This window comes from Oncorhynchus keta, chromosome 1 (assembly GCF_023373465.1).
Source record: "Oncorhynchus keta strain PuntledgeMale-10-30-2019 chromosome 1, Oket_V2, whole genome shotgun sequence".
Classification (NCBI taxonomy): domain Eukaryota; kingdom Metazoa; phylum Chordata; class Actinopteri; order Salmoniformes; family Salmonidae; genus Oncorhynchus; species Oncorhynchus keta.
In genome coordinates, this window is record NC_068421.1 from 50,930,249 (window position 1) to 50,953,282 (window position 23,034).

The 23,034-nt window shown below is 44.4% G+C and overlaps 1 protein-coding gene across 2 annotated transcripts in view; it reads left to right on the plus strand.

The window, feature by feature from the left end:
- The first annotated feature begins 10,250 nt into the window (after window positions 1–10,250).
- Window positions 10,251–23,034, plus strand: part of LOC118386998 (prolyl 3-hydroxylase 2-like) — a 91,240-nt gene continuing 78,456 nt past the window's right edge. For both annotated transcript variants that reach the window (XR_008144466.1, XM_052526826.1), the window contains exon 1: window positions 10,251–10,953. Coding sequence is in view for 1 of the 2 variants with exons in the window: in XM_052526826.1 (XP_052382786.1) it covers window positions 10,537–10,953 (417 nt within the window). In the remaining variant the exon portion in view is untranslated. The remainder of the gene's footprint in view (window positions 10,954–23,034) is intronic.

A 23,034-nucleotide genomic window follows, 5' to 3' on the forward strand; every position in this document is an offset into this window, starting at 1 on the left:
AGCTGTGGTGAACCGATGCTTGAGGTCCGAGAATGCCCGGTCAGCTGCTGAAGACCACGAGAATGGAAACTTGTGGTAGAAATGAGCAAACCCCAGGATGCTTTGAAAATGCACTCTGGATTTGAGTTGAGGCCAATCCACCACCGCTCTCACCTTGTCAGAGTCCATCCGAATATTTCCAGCAGCAAAAACGTACGCTAGGAAGGAGATGGTGGAGCAATGCAGTTCACATTATTTTGCTTTAACAAAAAGCTGGTTCTCCAGGAGACGCTGAAGGACCTGTCGGACGTGGAGGACGTGTTCTTGAGCTGACCGGGAAAAAACGAGCTGATCGGGAAAAATGTCATCAAGGTAGACAGACATGAACCGATTCAACATATCACGGAGCACATCGTTGACCAGGGCCTGGAACACTGCGGGAGCATTGGTCAGTCCGAATGTCATTACAAGGTACTCATAGTGCCCGCTAGCCATGTTAAAAGCTGTCCATTCCATTCGTCTCCTTCCCTTATCCAAACCAGATGGTAGGCGTTCCGAAGGTCCAACTTTGAGAAGATCCTTGCCTCCTGGCTCGAAAGCCGAGGAGATGAGTGGTGTAGGGTAACGTTTTTTAACGGTGATGTAATTTAGGCCCCGGTAGTCGATACACAGACGCAGGGTTTTGTCCTTCTTCTCCACATTGAAGAACCCAGCCTCGGCGGGGGAGGCAGATGGACGAATACTGCTTGCAGCAAGAGAATCCTCAATGTACCTCTCCATGGTCTTGATCTCAGGACCTGACAGGGAATACAGCCACCCCTCGAGGTGATTTAGTACCCGGGAGAAGGTCGACAGTGCAGTTGTATGCTCGAGGGATATATGTACAGTAGCGTGGGCCTTATTGAAAACCTCCCGAAGGTCCTAGTATTCCGCGGGAATGGTGGAGAGATCTGAGACTTCTCACAAGCCCGTAGGAAGACGTCCCAGGGCAGGCTGCGCTGACTTCAGACAATGCGCATGGCAGAAGGGGCTCCAACCCATGATAGACCCATTAGCCCAGTCGATCAGAGGATTGTGCCTCTGGAGATGTGAAAACCCCAAAACCACGGGTGCATGAGGGAATTCAATGGACAGGAAATGCAAAGACTCATTGTGATTACCTGACACTCTTAGGTTAATGGGAAACGTAGTATGGGTGACTGTCAATAGAGTGCCCATCCAGCGCTCTGACGTCCATGGGAATGGAGACGGGTTGTGTGGGGATTCCAGCTCCAACACCAGGGTATCGTCCATAAAGCTCTTGTCGGTCCTAGAGTGACCTAGAGGCTGACCTAGAGGCTGGAGAGGGAGTACACGTGACATCATGTATGTGTTGAATAAACCCTTATTCCATATCACGGTGGACTCAGTTTATTACTGTAACAGAGTTAAACATCAAATCAGGTTAAAAGTGATTTGAAACAATGCCAGCAAAATATAACCTAGACTAATTTACTGGCTGACTGCAGTGAGTTGGAAGAAGCTACATAATCCCGTCGTCTTCCACACGATTAGTTGATTATTTGAATCAGTTGTGTAGTATTAGGACAAAAACCAAAACATGCACCCCTTGGGGTCCCGAGGACCAAGTTTGGGAAACCCTGGATAATAGGCACATTTTGTGTGAACTCAAAGCCTTTGGATCTCAAGCAGAACCTCCTGCTCTCTGCTGCTCAGTTATTGAAGGTGAATTACTGCCATCTGCTGGATCATAAAAATACTGCCACTGTATTACATTCCATTACCACTCTTACATTCGTAATGTTCATCACAACCATCAAAGCAACATTTGCCATGCAAATGAAGGGCATTTCGTTAATTTTAACATTTGCTCGGTACATGAAGGGTGTAATTTCCAATGCTATCGAGTTGCCGACACCGATTGGAGGGTGAGTGTTGAGCCAATATCCTCTCTGTATCTATTTGCAGATCCAGAGGTGTCAGGCAGTAGGTCCTCTGTTATCCTGGTCAAATGAATTGTGGTAGAACATTCCCATCACATTCTGATTCATAATCTAGCTTTTCTTTGTGGCCATGTTTCTTTGGGCCAGCATAGTGCCCATCTAAATTCTAATGACAAATACCATACTAGATCTATTATACCTAACCCCTACTTTCAGCCTTGTACACTTTTGGAATTACTATATCCTATGGGAGCAGCCAAAACATTTTGGATACTGAACTTTCCAGTCCAAGGGCACAAATGAGCTAAATTTACTACAAGAAATATCCGATATACCACGTGGTACACATTGTTGAAATTAGTACAGGGTTTGATGTGTCTTACTGAGCCAAAACCAACTGGAAAATGGGGTTTGTGCTTCAAGTTACCCTTTGAAATGTCAAACTCAATACAAGTGTCATCTGTCAACTTTCAGTGAAAAAAAAAAAAAAAAACGCACTTGAAGCGACCGTAAACATTTAATTAAACCGATTGAATCAAAGTTGAACAAGAGTTGGCAAAGTTTAGGATGAAGGGGATAAAGTCGCCGATTGTTGTCTGGCAGCGTGGGATTGGTGCCGACAGCAAAACAACTTCCCCTAATGTAACCTGGAGAGAAAGAGAACAGGTGGCAGTGGAGGGATCGTTCAAATGATGTGAAAGGGGATTGAGTACTCTGAACACACAGGAAACAAGAAATTAGCCTGATGTGGACACCAGTTCAGCGGGAAACTATGTGAAAGTGTCAAGGAGTCATCTATAGTTAATACCACACAACATGAGAAAGAGACACACCTTGAGAGCATCATGCAGGGAAGGACAGGAGGGTCTCAGCTGAGGTTCAAGCGTTCCGATATGCTCTGTCCAGTTGTCCCTCAAACAGGCCTGTAGGTGCCATCAACTGGCCTTTACATACCATCTGAGTGAGTGAACTGTGAGGATGGCAGAGAGAGAGAGAGAGAGATGAATTATCAATGTTGAGCATTCAATCATTTTTTTTAGTGTAATACTGTTCCAGAGTCAGATTGTCTCAGCACGGTAGGTTACAGCAGAGTTAGAGAGATATGCAAACATACAGTCATGGGGCCAAGTGTATTACTTCGCATTAGGGTGTTGTAGGAGGAAGTAGTGTAGGACCTTGAGAGCTTCTGGATAGGGCTGAGTGACTGGAATGTGTGAATGGTACTGTGAATGAGAGAGAGGGAGGGAGAGAGAGTGGTGGCGGTGGGGGGGGTCAGTAATCAAGTAATATCAGACTTTCTCCATATCACTGATCATCAGCCCCCCCCCCCTGAAAAGGTGTTAGGTTTGCATTCAGAAAAGTAGACCAACGGTTGTAGCAATTCAATGTAGAATCCTCACCATTGTGCTTTTTCTACATCTGCCTTTCAGTAAGCAGGGAAATAGGTTCATGAGTTACACCCACAACAATCAAAAGTCAGATTGCAACTCACTGTATTGGCTGGTGTAACTAGATAAAGTTCATGGTGATCTGCACGGATGCCACACTGTGTCCTTCTCCTGCGGGAACATTCTGAACCCACCCACACACACACAATATCAGCATGGGCTATAGCTTAGGCAGCCATTCTAATAATTTGGTCAGGTATTATTATTATCATTTTTTTGAACGTGTATATCACAATCTAGCATAATGGTAGCTTACTTTCTGAGCTTTACACGGGAGATTTTCAAGCATTTTGAATGAACAGCTGGTTGGGAGCCAAATGATGCGGCTATTTTACGTGAACCGAGCCAAATGAGCTCCTTGAGTGACAGGGGGGCGGGACGGGTCTCCGTGGAAAGCGGCGTGTAGAGGGAGAGAGAGAGAGTGAGAGAGATGGGAAAATGGGAAATATATACAAGAACATACACTTTTTCACAAACACAGTGTCTAAACTCTGGTGTCCAAACACCCAGCGCGACCTAGATCTTCTGTCTGATGGACAAGGTAGGGTTACCCAGCCACATAATAATACACATAGGCACAAACGACCTGAGAGCACAGCAGGAAAGGGTGGCCACAGCACTCAAGGGAGTAATTGAAAAAGCTTCTTCTACAAGCGGTTATCTCCACCTTGTTACCACGAAAAGACTTCCACCCGTCTACCGTGCAGCGGGTAAACGCAAGTATTTCCCGTGACTGTGCCTCAAAACCAAATGTTTACCTGGCCCACCGCTCTACCCTGGACTTCAACAGCCTTTACGACCAGGTCCACCTGTACAAGGCAGCAGTTCCCAACTTCGCCCGGACCCTAAAGGGCATCGCCCTCAAAAGCAGCCCCAACAAGTCACACAGGAGCAACAGATCAATACACACCTCGACCAGACCAGCGAGACACTCTCCCAGATCTCCGGGTCACAACTCACAATAGTGAAGGTGTAAACTTGGCAGTAGAAAACCTAAACAGTATATGTGACCTCTCAGCCTCCCTATCTAATCTGAAAAGGTCAAACAGAAAACCGAAGAAAATGAACAACACTGACAAATGGTTTGATGAATTTGAGAAACCTATCCAACCCAAAACATAGTGACCCAGAAAACCTGAGTCCATGTCTTCACTCTGGTGAATCACTCAAATAATCCAGAAGTACACTACGGAAAAAGAAGGAACAGCACATCTGAAATCAGCTCAGTGTAATTGAAGAACCCATAGACTCTAACCACTGGGAAAATTGGAAAACACTAAACAAACAACACGAAGAGTTATCTATCCAAAATGGAGATGTATGGGTAAACCACTTCTCCAATCTTTTTGGCACTACAACAAAGAGCATACAGCAAACACATATACATGATCAAAAACATATCTTAGATTCAACTATTAAAGACTAGCAGAACCCACTGGATTCTCCAATTACATTGAATGAACTACAGGACCAAATACAAACCCTCCAACCCAAAAAGGCCTGTTGTGTTGATGGTATCCTCACTGAAATAATAAAATATACAGATAACAAATTCCAATTGGCTATACTTAAGCTCTTTAACATCATCCCTAGCTCTGGCATCTTCCCCAATATTTGGATCCAAGGCCTGATCACCCCAATCCACAAAAGTGGAGACAAATGTGACCCCAATGACTACAGTGGGATATGCGTCAACAGCAACCGTGGGAAAATCCTCTGCATTATCACTAACAGCAGACTTGTACATTTCCTCAGTGGAAACAATGTACTGAGCAAATGTAAAATGGTCTTTTTACCAAATTACCATATGACAGACCACATGTTTACCCTGCACACCCTAATTGACAAACAAACAAACCAAAACAAAGGCAGTGTTCTCATGCTTTGTTGATTTCAAAAAAGCCTTTGACTCAATTTGGCATGAGGGTCTGCTATACATATTGATGGTGGGGGAAAAACATACGACATTATAAAATCCATGTACACAAACAGCAAGTGTGCGGTTAAAATTGGCAAAAAACACACACATTTCTTTCCACAGGGTCGTGGGGTGAGACAGGGAAGCAGCTTAAGCCCCACCCTCTTCAACATATATATCAATGAATTGGCGAGGGCACTTGAACAGTCTGCAGCACCCAGCCTCACCCTACTAGAATCTGAAATCAAATGTATTCTGTTTGCTGATGATCTGGTGCTTCTGTCACCAACCAAGGAGGGCCTACAGCAGCACCTAGATCTTCTGCACAGATTCTGTCAGACCTGGGCCCTGACAGGAAATCTCAGTAAGACAAAAAATAATGGTGTTCCAAAAAAGGTCCAGTCGCCAGGACCACAAATAAAATTCCATGTAGGCACCATTGCCATAGAGCACACAAAAAAATATACATACCTTGGCCTAAACATTAGCGCCACAGGTAACTTCCACAAAGCTGTGAATGATCTGAGAGACTAGGCAAAAAGGGCATTCTATGTCATCAAAAGGAACATAAAAATTGACATACCAATTAGGATCTGGCTAAAAATATTTGAATCGGTTATGGAACCCAATGCCCTTTATGGTTGTGAGGTCTGAGATCAGCTCACCAACCAAGAATTCACAAAATGGGACAAACACCAAATTGAGACTATGCATGCAGAATTGTGCAAAAATATCCTCTGTGTACAATGTAGAACACCAAATAATGCATGCAGAGCAGAATTAGGCCGACACTCGCTAATTATCAAAATTCAGAAAGAGACATTCAATTCTACAACTACCGAAAAGGAAGTGATTCCCAAACCTTCCATAGCAAAGCCATCACCTACAGAGAGATGAACGTGGAGAATAGTCCCCTAAGCAAGCTTGTCCTGGGGCTCTGTTCACAAACAGACCCCACAAAGCCCCAGGACAGCAACACAATTAGACCCAACATAATCATGCGAAAACAAAAAGATAATTACTTGACACATTGGAAAGAATTAACAAAAATAACTGAGCAAACTATAAGGCTATTTGGCCCTAAACAGAGAGTACACTATGGCAGAATACCTGACCATTGTGACTGAGCCAAATTTAAGGAACGCTTTGACTATGTACATACTCAGTGAGCATAGCCTTGCTATTGAGAAAGGCCGCCGTAGGCAGAACTAGCTCTCAAGAGAAGACAGGCTATGTGCACACTGCCCACAAAATGAGGTGGAAACTGAGCTGCACTTCCTAATCTCCTGCCAAATGTATGACCATATCAGAGACACATATTTCCATCAGATTACAGAGATCCACAAAGAATTCGAAAACAAACCCAATTTTGATAAACTCCCATATCTACTGGGTGAAATACCACAGTGTGCCATCAGAGCAGCAAGATTTGTGACCTGTTGCCACAAGAAAAGGGCAACCAGTGAAGAACAAACCCCATATTTATGTTTATTTCTTTTCCCTTTTGTAGTTTAATTAATTGCACATCTTTACAACACTGTATATAGACATACTATGACATTTGAAATGTCTTTATTCTTTTGGAACTTCTGTCAGTGTAATGTTTACTGTAAATGTTTATTATTTATTTTACTTTTGTTTATTATCTATTTCACTTGCTTTGGCAATGTAAACATATCCCATGCCAATAAAGCCCCTTAAAGTTGAAATTGAAATGAGAGAGGGACGAATCTTTCTCCCTCTCAGTGGCGATTTTATCATGTAATCTTAGTAGGGTGCAACTTTGGTTTTAGAAGTGGGGGGGCATAATTATTATATATATTTTTTTATCCAGTCAGAAAAACACTCCAAACAGCCTACTTGACCGCTCTGAGGCATCCGCATGGTCCTAAAGCACACCATTGTCTCGGTTTGTATCACACTCCAATGCTAAACTGGGTGGGGACAAAAATGCAACTTAAGAATGTGGGGGGACATGTCCCAGGACTGAAGTGGCACCTTCGCACTCATTGTTGAATTTGAGATTTTCAACTTGTGTAATGTTTATGTCCAATGGCCGATGAGCACCGATACGTTTTATCTATAATTTATCTTCATATGAAAAATATTGAAAAGGCTTTGCCAGTAGATTGCCGACCTGATGCATGATTAAGACTGCTTGTCTACCTTGCTGGCTAAGATTTTGAAAGTATGGTGTTGACATGATTTGTCCAATCAAAGCTACGGTAGAAATAATGCGATTTGACGTTGTTTTATCTGTGGCCAATGACCTTGAGCCTTCTTGGATGGCAACTTCTGATGTAAGTCAATGGCATCACCCAAGGGGGTTGAATTTTCGAGCTCTCCCGTAGATTTTTCAGTGATGTCGTGTCCCCACGAGTGACAGAACACTGAGTCAATCACGGCGCAACTAGAGAACATTACCAACCCCTGTGCTCCATATTTTCTGCTGGCTGCCCCACCACAACAGTACTGAGATAGGCTGAAACCCCTGCATTTTGAAGCTGCCTTACTTAAGAAAACAAAAAAGAGACCATGTTGGTATGCGGGCGGCTTTATTAACTTTTTACATTGTTTGCAAACTGATATGTGACACATATTAATTCCCCAAAAACATGCAAAATATCGCGTCGCCACTGCTTCCTCTCTACCGCACCTGCTGTCTCGACCTCAGAATGCTCGGCTATGAAAAGCCAACTGACATTTACTCCTGAGGTGCTGACATGTTGCAACCTCTACAAGTACTGTGATTATTCTTTGACCCTGCTGGTCATCTATGAACATTTGAACATCTTAAAGAACATTCTGGCCTTAATGACCATGTACTCTTATAATCTCCACCTGGCACAGCCAGAAGAGGACTGGCCACGTCTCAGAACCTGGTTCCTCTCTAGGTTTCTTCCTAGGTTCTTTCCTTTCTAGGGAGTGTTTCCTAGCCACTGTGCTTCTACAGCTGCATTGCTTTCTCTTTGGAGGTTTTGGGCTGGGTTTCTGTATAAGCACTGTGTGACATCTGCTGATGAAAAAAGGGATTTATAGTCAAATATGGTATATCGCTCAGCCCAAGGGACAGTTCATACACTATATATACAAAGTATGTGGACACTCCTTCAAATGATTGGATTCTGCTCTTTCAGCCACACCTGTTGCTGACAGGTGTATAAAATTGAGCACATAGCCATGCTATCTCCATAGACAAACAGTAGTAGAATGGTCTTACTGAATAGCACAGTGACTTTCAACATGGCACCGTCATAGGATGCCACCTTTCCAACAAGCCAGTTCATCACGTTTCTCCCTGCAAGAGCTGCCACGGTCAACTGTAAGTGCTGTAATTGTGAAGTGAAAACGTCTAGGAGCAACAACGGCTCAGCCACAGAGTGGTAGTCCACACAAGCTCACAGAACGGGACCCATTGCGAGTAAAAATCGTCTGTCCTCGGTTGCAACACTCACTACCGAGTTCCAAACTGCCTCTGGAAGTAACGTCAGCACAAGAACTGTTCATCGGGAGCTTCATGAAATAGGTTTCCATGGCTGAGCAGCCGCACACAAGCCTAAGATCACCATGCACAATACCAAGAGTTGGCTGAAGCGGTGTAAAGCTCGCCACCATTGGAGCAGTGGAGACGCGTTTGCTGGAGTGATGAATCACGCTTCACCATCTGGCAGTCCAACAGCCAAATCTGGGTTTGGCGAATGCAAGAAGAACGCTACCTGCCCCAATGCATAGTGCCAACTGGAAAGTTTGGTGGAGGAGGAATAATGGTCTGTGGATGTTTTGCATGGTTCGGGCTAGTTCCAGTGAGGGGAAATCTTAACACTACAGCATACAATTACATTCTAGACTATTCTATGCATCCACCTTTGTGGCAGCAGTTTGGGGAAGGCTCTTTCCTGTTTCAGCATGACAATGCCCCACTGCACAAAGTGAGGTTCATACAGAAATGGTTTGTTGAGATCAGTGTGGAAGAACTTGACTGACCTGCACAGAGCCCTGACTATACACCCATCAAACACCTTTGAGATGAGTTGGAATGTCGACTGCGAACAAAGCCTAATCACCCAACATCAGTGCCCGACTTCACTAATGCTCTTGTGGCTGAATGGAAGCAAGTCCCAGCAGCAATGTTCCATGTGGAAATCCTTCCCAGAAGACTGGAAGCTGCTATACCAGCAAAGGGGGGACCAACTCCATATTAATGCCCATGATTTTGGAATGAGATGTTCGACAAGCTGGTGTCCACATACTTTTGGTCATGTAGTGTATCACAATGGCTCATGCTGTATGAAAAGTTATTATTTCCCTTACCAAACATGTTTGATTTGATTCGAATAACTTGCTGTCTGGTAAGAAAGTGTTGACAGGGGAAAATGATATAATTTAAGTATTTCTCATAAGAGCAAGTAATGACGCTCTGCAGAAAGTACCAGAAAGTACTAGAATGACTATATGTGGCCTGCAGGGGGAGACAATATCCAGTGATTGGACATGTTGAGAGAGTTACGAAAGGTGATACGAGGTACTCCAGGCATCCTTCGATCTCTCAAAGAAAATGGTTTATGTTTAAAAAAAATAATAACGTTTTAAAAATGTGAGTCCCATTTAACATTTCCAAAATGGTGTATGGTAATATCTAGAGGGTAGGCTTGCAGTGCAGCCTAATAAACTAACAGTTACAACAGTACTCTAACACCTCTACAACTGAACAGTAGTTAGCTACACTCTACCCTGTGTGTTTACTAGTATAGACTACACTTCAAACAGTTCATCCAGATTGGATTTATACTTTTTCATGTGAAGTAGCCTAGCCTATAGATTTAGGCTGATTGTTGCTATGATACAACTGTTATTCGTGCAGTACCATAGCGGAATTCATAAACGCAGTAACTAATTGTGTCTCAACAACACGGCAAAAATCATAAGAACTCAGTGAGATGTTATGACCATTAATTTCATAGCAGAGGGGGAGGAGTTAGTATGTGTGTGTGTGAGGGGGGTCATTACAACAAATGTGTCCCTGACTGAAGTAGTCCAATTTCCGCCCCACAGCCGTCCGCAACATCTACCAAAGGACGCATTTAATGGGACTCAAATCTTCATTTTCAACTCTTACGTGACTGTCACGTTCCAGCTGGACTCCGCAAGCCGCCCATTGGTAATTCTATTACATGACTGAGGATTTTGTACAAACGGCAAGCTAGTGCGCTTGAGTAGTGTCCCACCAAAGATAACTAACGACAGAAAGATGAATGTGCACTTTCCCACTAGTAGTATCTTGTCCATTGTCCTTCAAGCGCTCTTGTTGTCGTCTTCATATGGTTCGTTGGAGCCCTACGACCTTTTATACAGTAATGCCGTCGACGCCTTTTACAGAAGTGACTATAAAGATGTAGTGCGATACATGGAGGGAGCGCTCAGCAGCTACGCAGAGGTCCGCCAGACTAAAGTCCGATGTCGACTGAGGTGCCAGGACCAGCACCCGTTTGACTCTGTTTCCATGGACCTGCAGTTCTTTGACGTGGTTCTCCGAAGATCAAATTGTCAAAACGAGTGCATCGAAGAGAAGGTTGGAACGCAGTCCATGCACAAAGTCAGCGAGGATGTCAACCAGGATTTCCAGAGACGAATCCCGTACAACTATCTTCAGTTGGCGTATCAGAAGGTAAGGTGTTTTTTTTATTAGTATATCTGACAATCAACGTTTGATAGGAAATTTCTAGATATTAAGTCACCCACCGTTATTAGGTTTACAGCGTATCATTCTGTGACCTACATACAAAGGCTACTGCGATAAACTCGTGCGCAGCTGGATTTTCACCGCTGTTGCTGCTGCTGAGCAACGTGAAGCCATCGGTGTTGAGGTTTCTGGGGCGACGCAAGAAGAGATACTATGTTTACATAAGTCTCTGATAGAGCCTACCTTACTGTATCAGTTTTTGTTGCATATCATTTTTGGGACTTGAGTGGAACTTTGTTTCCGTTTTTTCAGGAGTGTTCTCCTTCCCAGCTCTGTTATTATATGTATAGCCCTAACACAAAGGGCTATTGTAGCCAATGATAAGCAGCTTTGTGCTTCTATTTCTGTGCGTTTTTAGTTCTGCGATATGTTGTGTGTCTATTGCAATATAGACCTGCGGGGAAATGAAGCAAACTGTGTGCGCAGGTTCGAGGCTGAGGGAGGGAGAAATTTCCATCACTCACATGAAGTGTGGTCACAAAACTTGCTATCTTTATAATTTAACGTAAACACGACGTGCTCACACACGCACATCTACATCAATACCAGTGACATGCGGTGAGGTCTGATGCCGCGTTCAAAACAACTGGGAACTCGGAAATCTCTGGCTTCAGTGCGTTCAAGACAACTGGTAACGCAAAAAAACGAGCTTTGACTTGGAAAATTCGTTTTGAAAGGTCATCTAACCCGGAATTGCACATCGGAAACTCTGGCATCTTTCTAGAGCTCCGACTTTCTGACTTGAAGATCACTGACATCATGATTTGACCGTGTCATTTTCCAAATGTCTTGAAACCACCATGAGGTCAGGTCAGTCTTTCCAAAGATACCACTGAGATTGAAATGATCATGCTATTTTCTGGCCCTTCCTTTGAAGTTTACATTACATTTACATTTAAGTCATTTAGCAGACGCTCTTATCCAGAGCGACTTACAAATTGGTGCATTCACCTTATGACATCCAGTGGAACAGCCACTTTACAATAGTGCATCTAAATCTTTTAAGGGGGGGGGGTGAGAAGGATTACTTTATCCTATCCTAGGTATTCCTTAAAGAGGTGGGGTTTCAGGTGTCTCCGGAAGGTGGTGATTGACTCCGCTGTCCTGGCGTCGTGAGGGAGTTTGTTCCACCATTGGGGGGCCAGAGCAGCGAACAGTTTTGACTGGGCTGAGCGGGAACTGTACTTCCTCAGTGGTAGGGAGGCGAGCAGGCCAGAGGTGGATGAACGCAGTGCCCTTGTTTGGGTGTAGGGCCTGATCAGAGCCTGGAGGTACTGAGGTGCCGTTCCCCTCACAGCTCCGTAGGCAAGCACCATGGTCTTGTAGCGGATGCAAGCTTCAACTGGAAGCCAGTGGAGAGAGCGGAGGAGCGGGGTGATGTGAGAGAACTTGGGAAGGTTGAACACCAGACGGGCTGCGGCGTTCTGGATGAGTTGTAGGGGTTTAATGGCACAGGCAGGGAGCCCAGCCAACAGCGAGTTGCAGTAATCCAGACGGGAGATGACAAGTGCCTGGATTAGGACCTGCGCCGCTTCCTGTGTGAGGCAGGGTCGTACTCTGCGGATGTTGTAGAGCATGAACCTACAGGAACGGGCCACCGCCTTGATGTTAGTTGAGAACGACAGGGTGTTGTCCAGGATCACGCCAAGGTTCTTAGCGCTCTGGGAGGAGGACACAATGGAGTTGTCAACCGTGATGGCGAGATCATGGAACGGGCAGTCCTTCCCCGGGAGGAAGAGCCGCTCCGTCTTGCCGAGGTTCAGCTTGAGGTGGTGATCACCACCTTCCGGAGACACCTGAAACCCCACCTCTTCAAGGAATACCTAGGATAGGGTAAGTAATCCTTCTCACCCCCCCCCACCCCCCCTAAAAAGATTTAGATGCACTATTGTAAAGTGGCTGTTCCACTGGATGTCATAAGGTGTATGCACCAATTTGTAAGTCGCTCTGGATAAGAGCGTCTGCTAAATTACTTAAATGTAAATGTAATGTAAATGTGATCCGTCATCCACACTGATATGTCTGCCAGACATGCAGAGATGCGATTCGCCACCTGGTCATCAGAAGGGGGAAAGGAGAAGATTAATTGTGTGTCGTCTGCATAGCAATGATAGGAGAGACCATGTGAGGTTATGACAGAGCCAAGTGACTTGGTGTATAGCGAGAATAGGAGAGGGCCTAGAACAGAGCCCTGGGGACACCAGTGGTGAGAGCGCGTGGTGAGGAGACAGATTCTCGCCACGCCACCTGGTAGGAGCGACCTGTCAGTTAGGACGCAATCCAAGCGTGGGCCGCGCCGGAGATGCCCAACTCGGAGAGTTGGGTCCTTAAACTCACGTCTTGGTCTTCCATCCCTTATCACCCCGTTACGCTAGAATGTCACAGGTTTAAAACGGTTTCAGATGCAATATACTAGCCACCCTGATCAGTTTTCTTTTAGTTAGCAGCAAAACGGATGTAACAGCCAAAAGGCCGATTACGTGTGACGTCCGTTGGTAGGTGAGAACACGGCCTTTCCCATGCGCATTTATTATTTGAGCGCAATGAAAATGGATGGGACATATTGGGCGTTTTAGTGGGTCACTTTGTCAAAATGAGTTGTGAATCACGCCTTTCAAAATGAGTTGCATTATAGGGATACAAATGTTCGACAACGGCCTACATGTCACGTGAACTTTACCACAACCATGTGATCAAAGGTCACGAAGTTTAAACTGCAGTCGACTGCCATTCTCCACAGTTGCTCCTCACCAGCTGCAACTTGTAGCCACCACCTGCATTGTCAACCCATCATTCGTGTTTTTGTTTGGCCCACTTGAACGGGACAACTTTGCCTCGATGCCATATGTATACAGTGTACAAAAGTATTATTGATTAAAAAAAAAAAATATTGATGTATTTTTCATTCGTTATTTTTTTCAATAATTATCACAGGGTAGGTAAGAGGCATGTCACTGAACACTCTACACACATGGCGGGCTATGGAATTGGATGATTTAGCATTAGCCCCTCTCCCAGTCTCTGCCTGCACTCATTCATAAAGTTTTCCAGACATGCCTCTGCCATTGAAGCGAAACAGGTACACGCATCTGTTCACTTGTTTGACATTTTAGAGAATTCTATGCGTTTTTACAGCCTGGTGGTTTGCTGTGCCATGCCAACTGCTGGCCACAACTGCTGAAGTGTGTGTTTTTGCTTTGGCTGCCAGTTACTCCTTGATTTCCGTCCTATCTCACAGAAACTAATGGTACCAGACTGCAGGGTGCTTCTCAAACTCAGATCTGCAACACTTTGTATGACATTGGACTGTCTGAAAACATATGCATACGCCTAACAACATCACAGAGCTGGTGAATGATTGTAATCTCCCCAGTAATTAAGCACCAGCAACATCGAATACTGCATCTTGTGGTCAGTTGATTGTGAAATAATGCAGAAATACCCACAAGTAGACAGAATCATCATCACTGTCCCAAATTGTCTCGGATAACTTAGGCCCTATAGCCGACATTGACACTGAGATCAACCCTTTCCTCAGAGCTCTTAGATTTTACTGTGCTGCTGGCAAGATGGGTGTGGGAACAATGAGAATATCTATTTGAATTGTAGAATGAATATCATTCCCTTTTTTATAGACTCAAGTGCCCAGTTAATCATTCACATACCCTAATGGCAGTAATCGGGGCGACCCGACCAAATTAACATAGATCTATAACTCACAATTCTATCATTCCCGTTGAAAGCAAGTCTAAGAAGCGGTGTATCTTTTCTATATGCTCTGTTTCTATGTTTTCCATTATTTATTTTCATTTTTGCGTATTTTACCCCAGCTTAAAACAGCTGGAAATATATTTCACGGCCTCCCTAGTGGTGCAGCAGTTGAGGTGTCAGTGCATACCCAGGTTCGATCCCAGGCTATATCATGACCTGGAGTCCCACAGGGCGGTGCACAATTGGCCCAGCGTCGTCTGGGTTAGGGGAGGGTTTGGCCCGGGGGGCTTTACTTGGCTCATCGTGCTCTAGTGACTCCTTGTGGCGGGCAGGTTGACCTCAGTTGTCAGTTGAATGGCATTTCCACCAACACATTGGTGCAGCTGGCTTCTGGGTTAAGCAGGCGGATGTTAAGAAGCGTGGTTAGATGGGTCAGGTTTTGGAGGACGCATGATTCAACCTTCGCTGAGCCCGTTGGGGAGTTGCAGCAATGAGATTGCAATTGGATATCACAAAAAAGGGGAGTTAAAAAATAATACATTTATATATTTCACAGCGGTTTAGATGGTATAATGATTCTCTACAGGACGCATTGCTTGTTTTGTCACAAACTGAATTTAGGCAAAATATTTGAATTTTTGCAACCAGCTAATGGCAAAGTGATTTCTACATATTGAAACTTTAAGGTCTAATAATAGGGGTTCATTTAGGGCATGTAATTCACAATTGCATGTGTTTGGCTTTCGAAGGACAATTATTTAGTTTGTTCCCAATTAATGCACGCATTGAGACATCCATGTCTCATTCATCCTTTACATGAACTAGGTGTGTAAATGAGATGCTATCAGAAGCCCCTGGATGTCCCTGAACTTTGAACTCAGGATGGGCATTGCGGCTCATCAAAGAGCCTAGTGGACACCCGGCTACACTTCCCCCGACTGCCTACAGACGTATTCGTCTGCCGCCTGTGTGTCATGGGGGATCCAATGCCAACTCGCTGACACAGGTCCCCCACCTTAGAAGTGGTGGGGAAGTCACTGTCTGCAGGCAAAGATGGTTCTGCTTCCCTCTATCTGGATTGGCCCAGTGCTTTATAGACTGGGGGCTGCTGCGGCCCATAAAATAACAATGTACAAGTCTAGACATTTGGGACAGACATCCTCTTAGGCAAGACCTTGGCCCAGCCCTGTAAATATTACTCATCTGTGCTGCAAAGGGGAAATTATTTTACCACCATCTGCACAACAGAGTTTGGTGGCATTATATTATGATATTTTCAAACAGAATAATAAGCACACACAAAAAAGAAGGCAGTAACTAATACCGCCATGGCTGTTTAATAGATTTACAACCTCCGTGTCCCTGCATGTCTCCCAGCGTGTTGATGTCTTTCTGAACTGACTAACATGGCAGCACATCAAGGCCTAGGGGTCCTGTGTTGACCTCACAACAGGTCAGGGGGCGATCTGAGGCATTCCCATTGGCTGGCTTAATACGACTATGTTAGTAAGAGCAGGCTCTGTGAATGTGTGTCGGTGTGCATCGAGGTGGGGGCGCGTACTGGTGATTGTGAAAATAAACAACATTCCTCCACTATTTAACATTCCACCTCTGGACCCAGCCTCTGCCAGGCCAAAAGGGGTCATTATGCCAGAGGGGCCCATAGACACCAACACAGACACCAACTGTTCTGCCCTATTAAGGCTGGTACGTGTGTCCCCAATTCGCCCATCGTTTAGCTGGGCAAATATTTGTTTTCTCCCTTTTGTGGCCTGTTTGCTTTGCTAAAAGGAGAGACACGCTACGCTCGTGCATGAGGTAAAGGGAGACTCTTGTGGGGCCTGACCCAGGTAGACAGCAGTAGTACCTGGTGGTTGGCTAGAGCTGGCTCCACAGCTTAAAGCCACAGCAGGATCAAAGGCCCTCAGCAGCCCCTGGACTCCCAGGACCTGGTCCCCCTGGCCCCAGGGCTCGATGCTAATACAGTTTTAAAAAAAATCTGGATCAAAAAGGGTCTTAGGTGGTGGGCACGGCAATGGGTCGGGCACGGCTGAATTTAAGAGAACATTTTGGAGGTCCTGCCACGCCAAATAGTGTCCCCCTCTACATCACCATGGGATTCGATAAACTATTAGCGTCCGTTGCTATGTCAACAGTGTGATGACCTAATGATTCTAATTTTTGGAGATCGTTACAGCCTAGATGGCGTTCTTTTCATCCTCACTATGCAAACAAAGCTGGTTTCCACAGCAGTTTCGCTGTTTAAACAAGTTTTGTTGAGCTAATAAAATGGAAACATTCATTTGAACTACTTTTGGGTACCTTGTTAACATTGCAACATTAAATCCATGTCTTAAACATTGCTACGTTTCGGAAATGTTAAAGAAAACGTGTAATCTGCTTGACACATTAAAGTTACTTTACCTTACAGATCAGGAAGACATGCTAATTCCCACTCCATTCATATGCAAATCCATTTGATTCATACACTGGCTTGTCTGGCTGCCATGTTTTTAATTTAACCTGCCCTTCCCTTATCTACACTGAAATAATATAATTTCAGTAGTCCTGTTACGATAAAAAATTTAAAAAATCTGTCTCGCATAGCTCATTAGTACACCCTGGTGGTTGAATATATATCTATCTATTGTAGGTCCTAGGATACAACAATGAATAGTGTGGAGCCTAATAGATACAAACAAAGGATAACAAACAATAATTAACACCTTGTGAAACAGCTGTGAAAACCAACCTGGCAATATTTAAGATTTGAATACATTAACTTTGATCGTTTTTGGTACAATTGTGTCGTTAATTTATTTTCACCAATTTTTAATTTTAATTTTTTTTGGGGGGGGGGGGGCGCACTCCCATGGCAATCATAGACTAAAATACTGAATTCTGGTGTTTGGGATATAGAGGAGGTGGTTGCGAGGTTCTGCCTGTCACTTGTTTTCAACAGGCAGCCAGTCTCGGAAGGGGGACGTGAAGAGGGAGACTGCAAAGTCCACAGGCACTGCTGCTCTCTTTGTTCTGAGTGTTTGCAGTGCTAGTGTTTTTAATTCATCTGTGTATCTCACATATGATGAGCCCGGTATGATGGAGCAAGAAAACATTCATAGCAGATAATGACAACATGACAATAACAGTAGATGATGTAGATGATCATGTAGACAATAACAGTAGATGATGTAGATGATCATGTAGACAATAACAGTAGATGACTAACTCAGCTCCTGGAGAACTCGAGCAGAGTTAGTCGTTTAAGTTTACAAAGAAAGCGTTTCAATCCCGAATATTTGACTGTTACACTGTTTGAAAAAATGCGTAGGCAGCCCGTCCAATGATTTCAATGGCAAAACAATCCTTGTAATCGCCAACCCATCTGGGGGAGGGCCACTGGGTGACCATTCTGAGGGGAGTTTGAACTGGTGTGAACCAGAGATCCTAACCACAGTGCAGTAAGGCCCTGTGGGTGCCGTTTGTAATGGAAGAGAAATGTAATCAAATAATAACAGGGATGCCTCTCTTTAAGTACTTATTTCCCTTGTTGTGAAGTTTGTTTGTGGCTAGATTAGTTACTGTATTAAAAGTATTTGCCATGTGTTGCCAATTAACTGAAACATATTTGAAGAGACAAAGGAACAATTTAATTTGATCACTTGAATAGCTGTATTTCTTGGAGATACGACTGGGGCCAGAGGTTCTATAATGGCTTTGTCTAGGGCCAGATGGCGCAACGGTTTGATTTATAATGAATTCATTTATTACTTGACATATGAGGATAATCTGCCTTCACAAATTCCGTCTGCCCACCATATGACACATTGGACTGCGCGTCGCTCTTGTGTCTCATTGTGGACGAACTGATTTCCCATTGTTGCTTTGTTTTGGAGACTTTCCCCACCTCTCCCAGCGTGACTTTATGAATCCTGCTGTTCTTGTTCCCTGCTCTCTCTGTCCGGAATGCCTCGCATATTACAAGTCTATCTCCAAGGCTCTACATCAGCGTTTCCCTAACTCGGCCCTCTGGACCCCGAGGGGTGCACGTTTTGGTTTTTGCCCTAACACTACACAGCTGATTCAAATTATCAAAGCTCGATGATTAGTTGATTATTTGAATCAGCTGTGTAGAGCTTGGGCCAAAACCAAAACGTGCACCTCCTGGGGTCCCGAGAACTGAGTTTGGGAGACCCTGCCACATCATGAGGACTCTAGGACTTGTGTTTTCCACTGTGAATAACTTCATGATTTGATATCCACTCAGCAGGCTACTTGTTGTTGTTCAGCTCCAACTGTCTCCAGCGTAGATCTCCTCTGAGATTAGGACTTGGACGGGGCTTCTGTTTCACTCAAATCCCTGCCTTGATCGGAGTGGATGTGTGTAAGGGCGTTTAAGTACGGAGGGATAGGGGAGGCTCGTGACCCTAACCAATTACAAGGACTCCTTTTACACCACGCCACCGAAGTATGGATCATCGTCGCATCTGTCTCATTCGAAGCGCTGTCATAACGCTGATCCAGTTAGCTAACCCTCGGACAAGGGCAGGAGAAGGAGGAGGTGTCTGTTTCTAGGAATGCTGGCGTTCTGAAGCTGGGTTTTTTTCGAGTGGAAAAAAAATTCTCTCTCTCCACAACGTTTCTATTACCCATGATACTCCAGCACAGTATGTGTCTGGCATGGGGGGGAGTAGATCCTGTTATTGTCGTCTGTTACTGATAGTGGAGGATAGAAGAGCTGAGAAGAAGGAAGGGGTCGATGTGATGAATATTATTTACACCAAACAGAGATCCAGAGTCAGGGTGACTCCAGGACAGAGAGCAATTAGATTTTCTTCCTCTGGAACCTTTCGATAAGGGATATTCCTCACGGATGAAGGATAGGACCTAGGAAAAAGGATAGAGGCTTAGGAGAAAGACATGGAATGCATATGGTGAGAGCCCCCCCCCCAAAAAAAAAAAACTACTCCACCTTCCTGTGTTTTGAGGGCCAGCTCTAGCCTACAGATTAAGGACCCAGAGAGATAGATGTCATGTGGAACGAATGTTTTAGAAAAGTGTCTCCACATACTCTGCCGTGTTGCTTTCGTGAAACCTTTCGCCGAGTCGATAAAACACTCCTTACGGTGCACCTTCGCTTCTGCTCATGGGCCAATCCCGAAACCCCCCCTGGCTGACTCTGAAGCATGCTATAACTAACTTCCTGCACTCTGCCCACGGTGAGCGTGGCCGGGCCTAGACGGAGTGGCACTCGGCTCTGCCAAAGACCTTCTGCATGACTACCTCTGAGCGGATAACAGCACAGCAGGAATGTGGGTGAACTTTCTCCAATGGACTGTACTGTATTACTGCATCACCCTAATGCTGTCTACCTTATTAACGATCAGAAGGCTAGGGGAAAGAAGGGAGGAGAATGCTGAGAATGACTTTCTAGAAGACTGCAGTGTTTGCAAGGGGAGATGAGGCTGCAGACTCTGGAGAGAGAAGAAAGAGAAAGACCTGGCCAGGAAGTGACACTGTCAAGTGTTGACACAGTGTAAAGCCATCATCAATCGACAGAGAGAAATTGCCCGTGCTCTTGTTTCTGAATCAGAGAGATCAAGCGTCTGCTGCTTATTTGATATCGGTTTCAGTTCCTTGCCATAGATCACAATATCCCTCGTCACGGAAGTAAGCAGTTGGATGGCGACGCAGTCGCCTGATCCAACCAGCCAGTGATCAGAGAGCATGTCTTTCCCACTTACTCTTGTTTTAATTAAAGAGGCATTCATCAGTTTGAGCGGAGGGCTCAGGGGTTGGCATTGACTTGTGTACTGTGTGCTGTATGAGTGTGGGATGTGAATTATTGTGTGGGCTGTGAGGGGATGAACCCTTGGTTGTCTCCTTGGGAAGGATCCTGCCTGTGGAAAAAGGTGGAGTGTCTTGCAAGGCCCAGAATCTGTTAGGCTTGATTAATGACTATGTGCTGCTGAATGTTTTGATCAGCAAACTTGTGGGACCCTCCACCTTCTCAATTTTGAACGATCTGCTTTTCTCCCCTGTCAGTATAGCACAATGCCTGGCTCTTTTGAATGACCAGAGGAAAAACCGTGAGAGTGTGGGTGTGTGGTGTGCACATGCAAACACGTTGTCTACTGTTATGTTTATCTACGTGGGTCTATGTGCATGTTCGCACAAAAACAGGAAAGTGAAACTTCGACAGCTTCGAGGATGAACTGCTGTCAGGTGTGCGAGGCCAGAGAGACCAAAGGGACATTTGTCTATGAACTGACAGTTTGCTGTAAATCCCACAGAGCTACGCTACGGGCCTAGAGGGAGATATCTGAGTTGGGGTTGGGGAGGAGGGGGATGATGTTGAGGGGTCTTTCACAGTGGGGAGAAATGAGAAGGGGGTAATGTACACTAAAGGGCAGGACAGAATTGGTCACCACATGTTTTTTTTTTTGTTTTTGACTGTGGTGATATTGTCCACAGTCAGCCACTGGCTGATGATGTGTTCTTATTTTCTTGAATGGTTATCTGTCTTAATTAAGAGAGAGTCCGTTTTAGCATGGACAAAGTCCACGTTTGAGAAGTTTCCACAGGGAAAGTGACATTTCCCTCAGGTACTTTTTCCGCCCTACACTTTGAATGTTTACACCGTGTGTAAATACAAATGGGTATATATATATTTACAAACGTGTATATATAATTGCTCGGGCGTTATTAGTTGAAGCAGACTGTGTTTGTCTATTGTTGTCAAGATCAGGTCAAATTTGATGACTAATTTATGCAGAAATCCAGGTGATTCCAAAGGGTTCACCTACTTTATCTTGCCACTGTAGGTCGGCCGATACCGTAACTCTTTCTGCCTGACCTTGTGCTATAAATTAATCTAGGCTCTCGTATTACTTCCCTGGAAGTTCTGGAGAGCTGGGCCCTTCATTTATAACTGTTGCATAAATGTAACACTAAATGCGTGCCACTCCTGAAAAGACTGCGCACACACAAAACTATTGAGATTTCTAAACTTACCGCACGCCACACGTACGCGTATTTCCCATTTATATATCTGGCCTGTCCTGAAACTGTGCGCACGTGAACAAGCATTTATAACTCCACCTAAAAAGCAAAAACGCCCATCATTCACCTGTATATGGTGACAATCAATGTTGACACATTTTTTTTCCGGCACTGAGCAAGTTTGTGGTCTGCTGAGCGCAAACTTGGAACATTGTGAAAAAGTGAAGTGCAACTACCAGCTCACGTTTACTGTGGACACTGAGGCTGTATCAGTTTTAACAGTTGCAAAGTAGGCTACTCTGGCTACTTGATCATAATGTAGGTGTACCAGAGTGGCATACCATCAAAAACAATGGACAAAAATGCATCCCATAACATTTTAACATGGAAATAGCTGTTCTATCAAGCCTACAGTAGCAGAAAATGTGTGGTGTTCAATGTAGACCGACATTCCATGGGACTTTTGGAGAAAAACATGCAGGGCTTGACATTAACCTGTTTATCCACTTGTCCTCCAGACAAGGAGGTGACTGAACATGTTGTTGTTTGATGCAAGAAACCACTTAACAATATCAAATTAATTATTATTCCCATACCATTATTACAGAGAATCAGACAAATTATACTACCCTCTGCCTATTGGCTACTTAGATTATTCAAGACTGTCTCAAAATGTAACACTGCCCCTTTAAGACTTAAAAAAATGCTCTTTACCTGACTCGCTTTTCAAAGATGGCTAGAAATTAGGGATGTCCCATGCCTAAAAAAAAAATGTGTAGAATGAGAGTCGTCCTGTACTTTCGATCAAGCGATTGGTCGAAATGTTTAAACTTGTTTTTCCCACATATAGACAGACACCCTATGTATTTGAAAAACAATCTGCTTCATATGCACTGAGCTTGTCTGATGCTTTTAAGTACACTGTTTGATTAAATAATGAAGACACACAAATCACTCAAGAAAGAGCCAGATGGTCACAGTTAAAAAAAAAAACAGCGAGTGCTTGTGTGACTGGCGCACGTTGTCTCATTCTCCTCCCTACTGCAGCTAAAAGGCACCACAGCAAAGCACGTGTTTATTGCGCTGTTCGTGCTGAAGCTGTGACATAATTTCAGCCATTTTAGTGTCTTACTTGTTTCTGACTGAAAAGTTCTGTTACCGAAATCCTTTAATTGTTTAGAAGAAACATTCCCTATTCCCTCAAACCTTTCTCTCTTTACGTGAAACATGTAAGCATCGCATGCATGTGACCAATAGGCTACATGTATAATTGGTAATAACAAACTCCGAAAA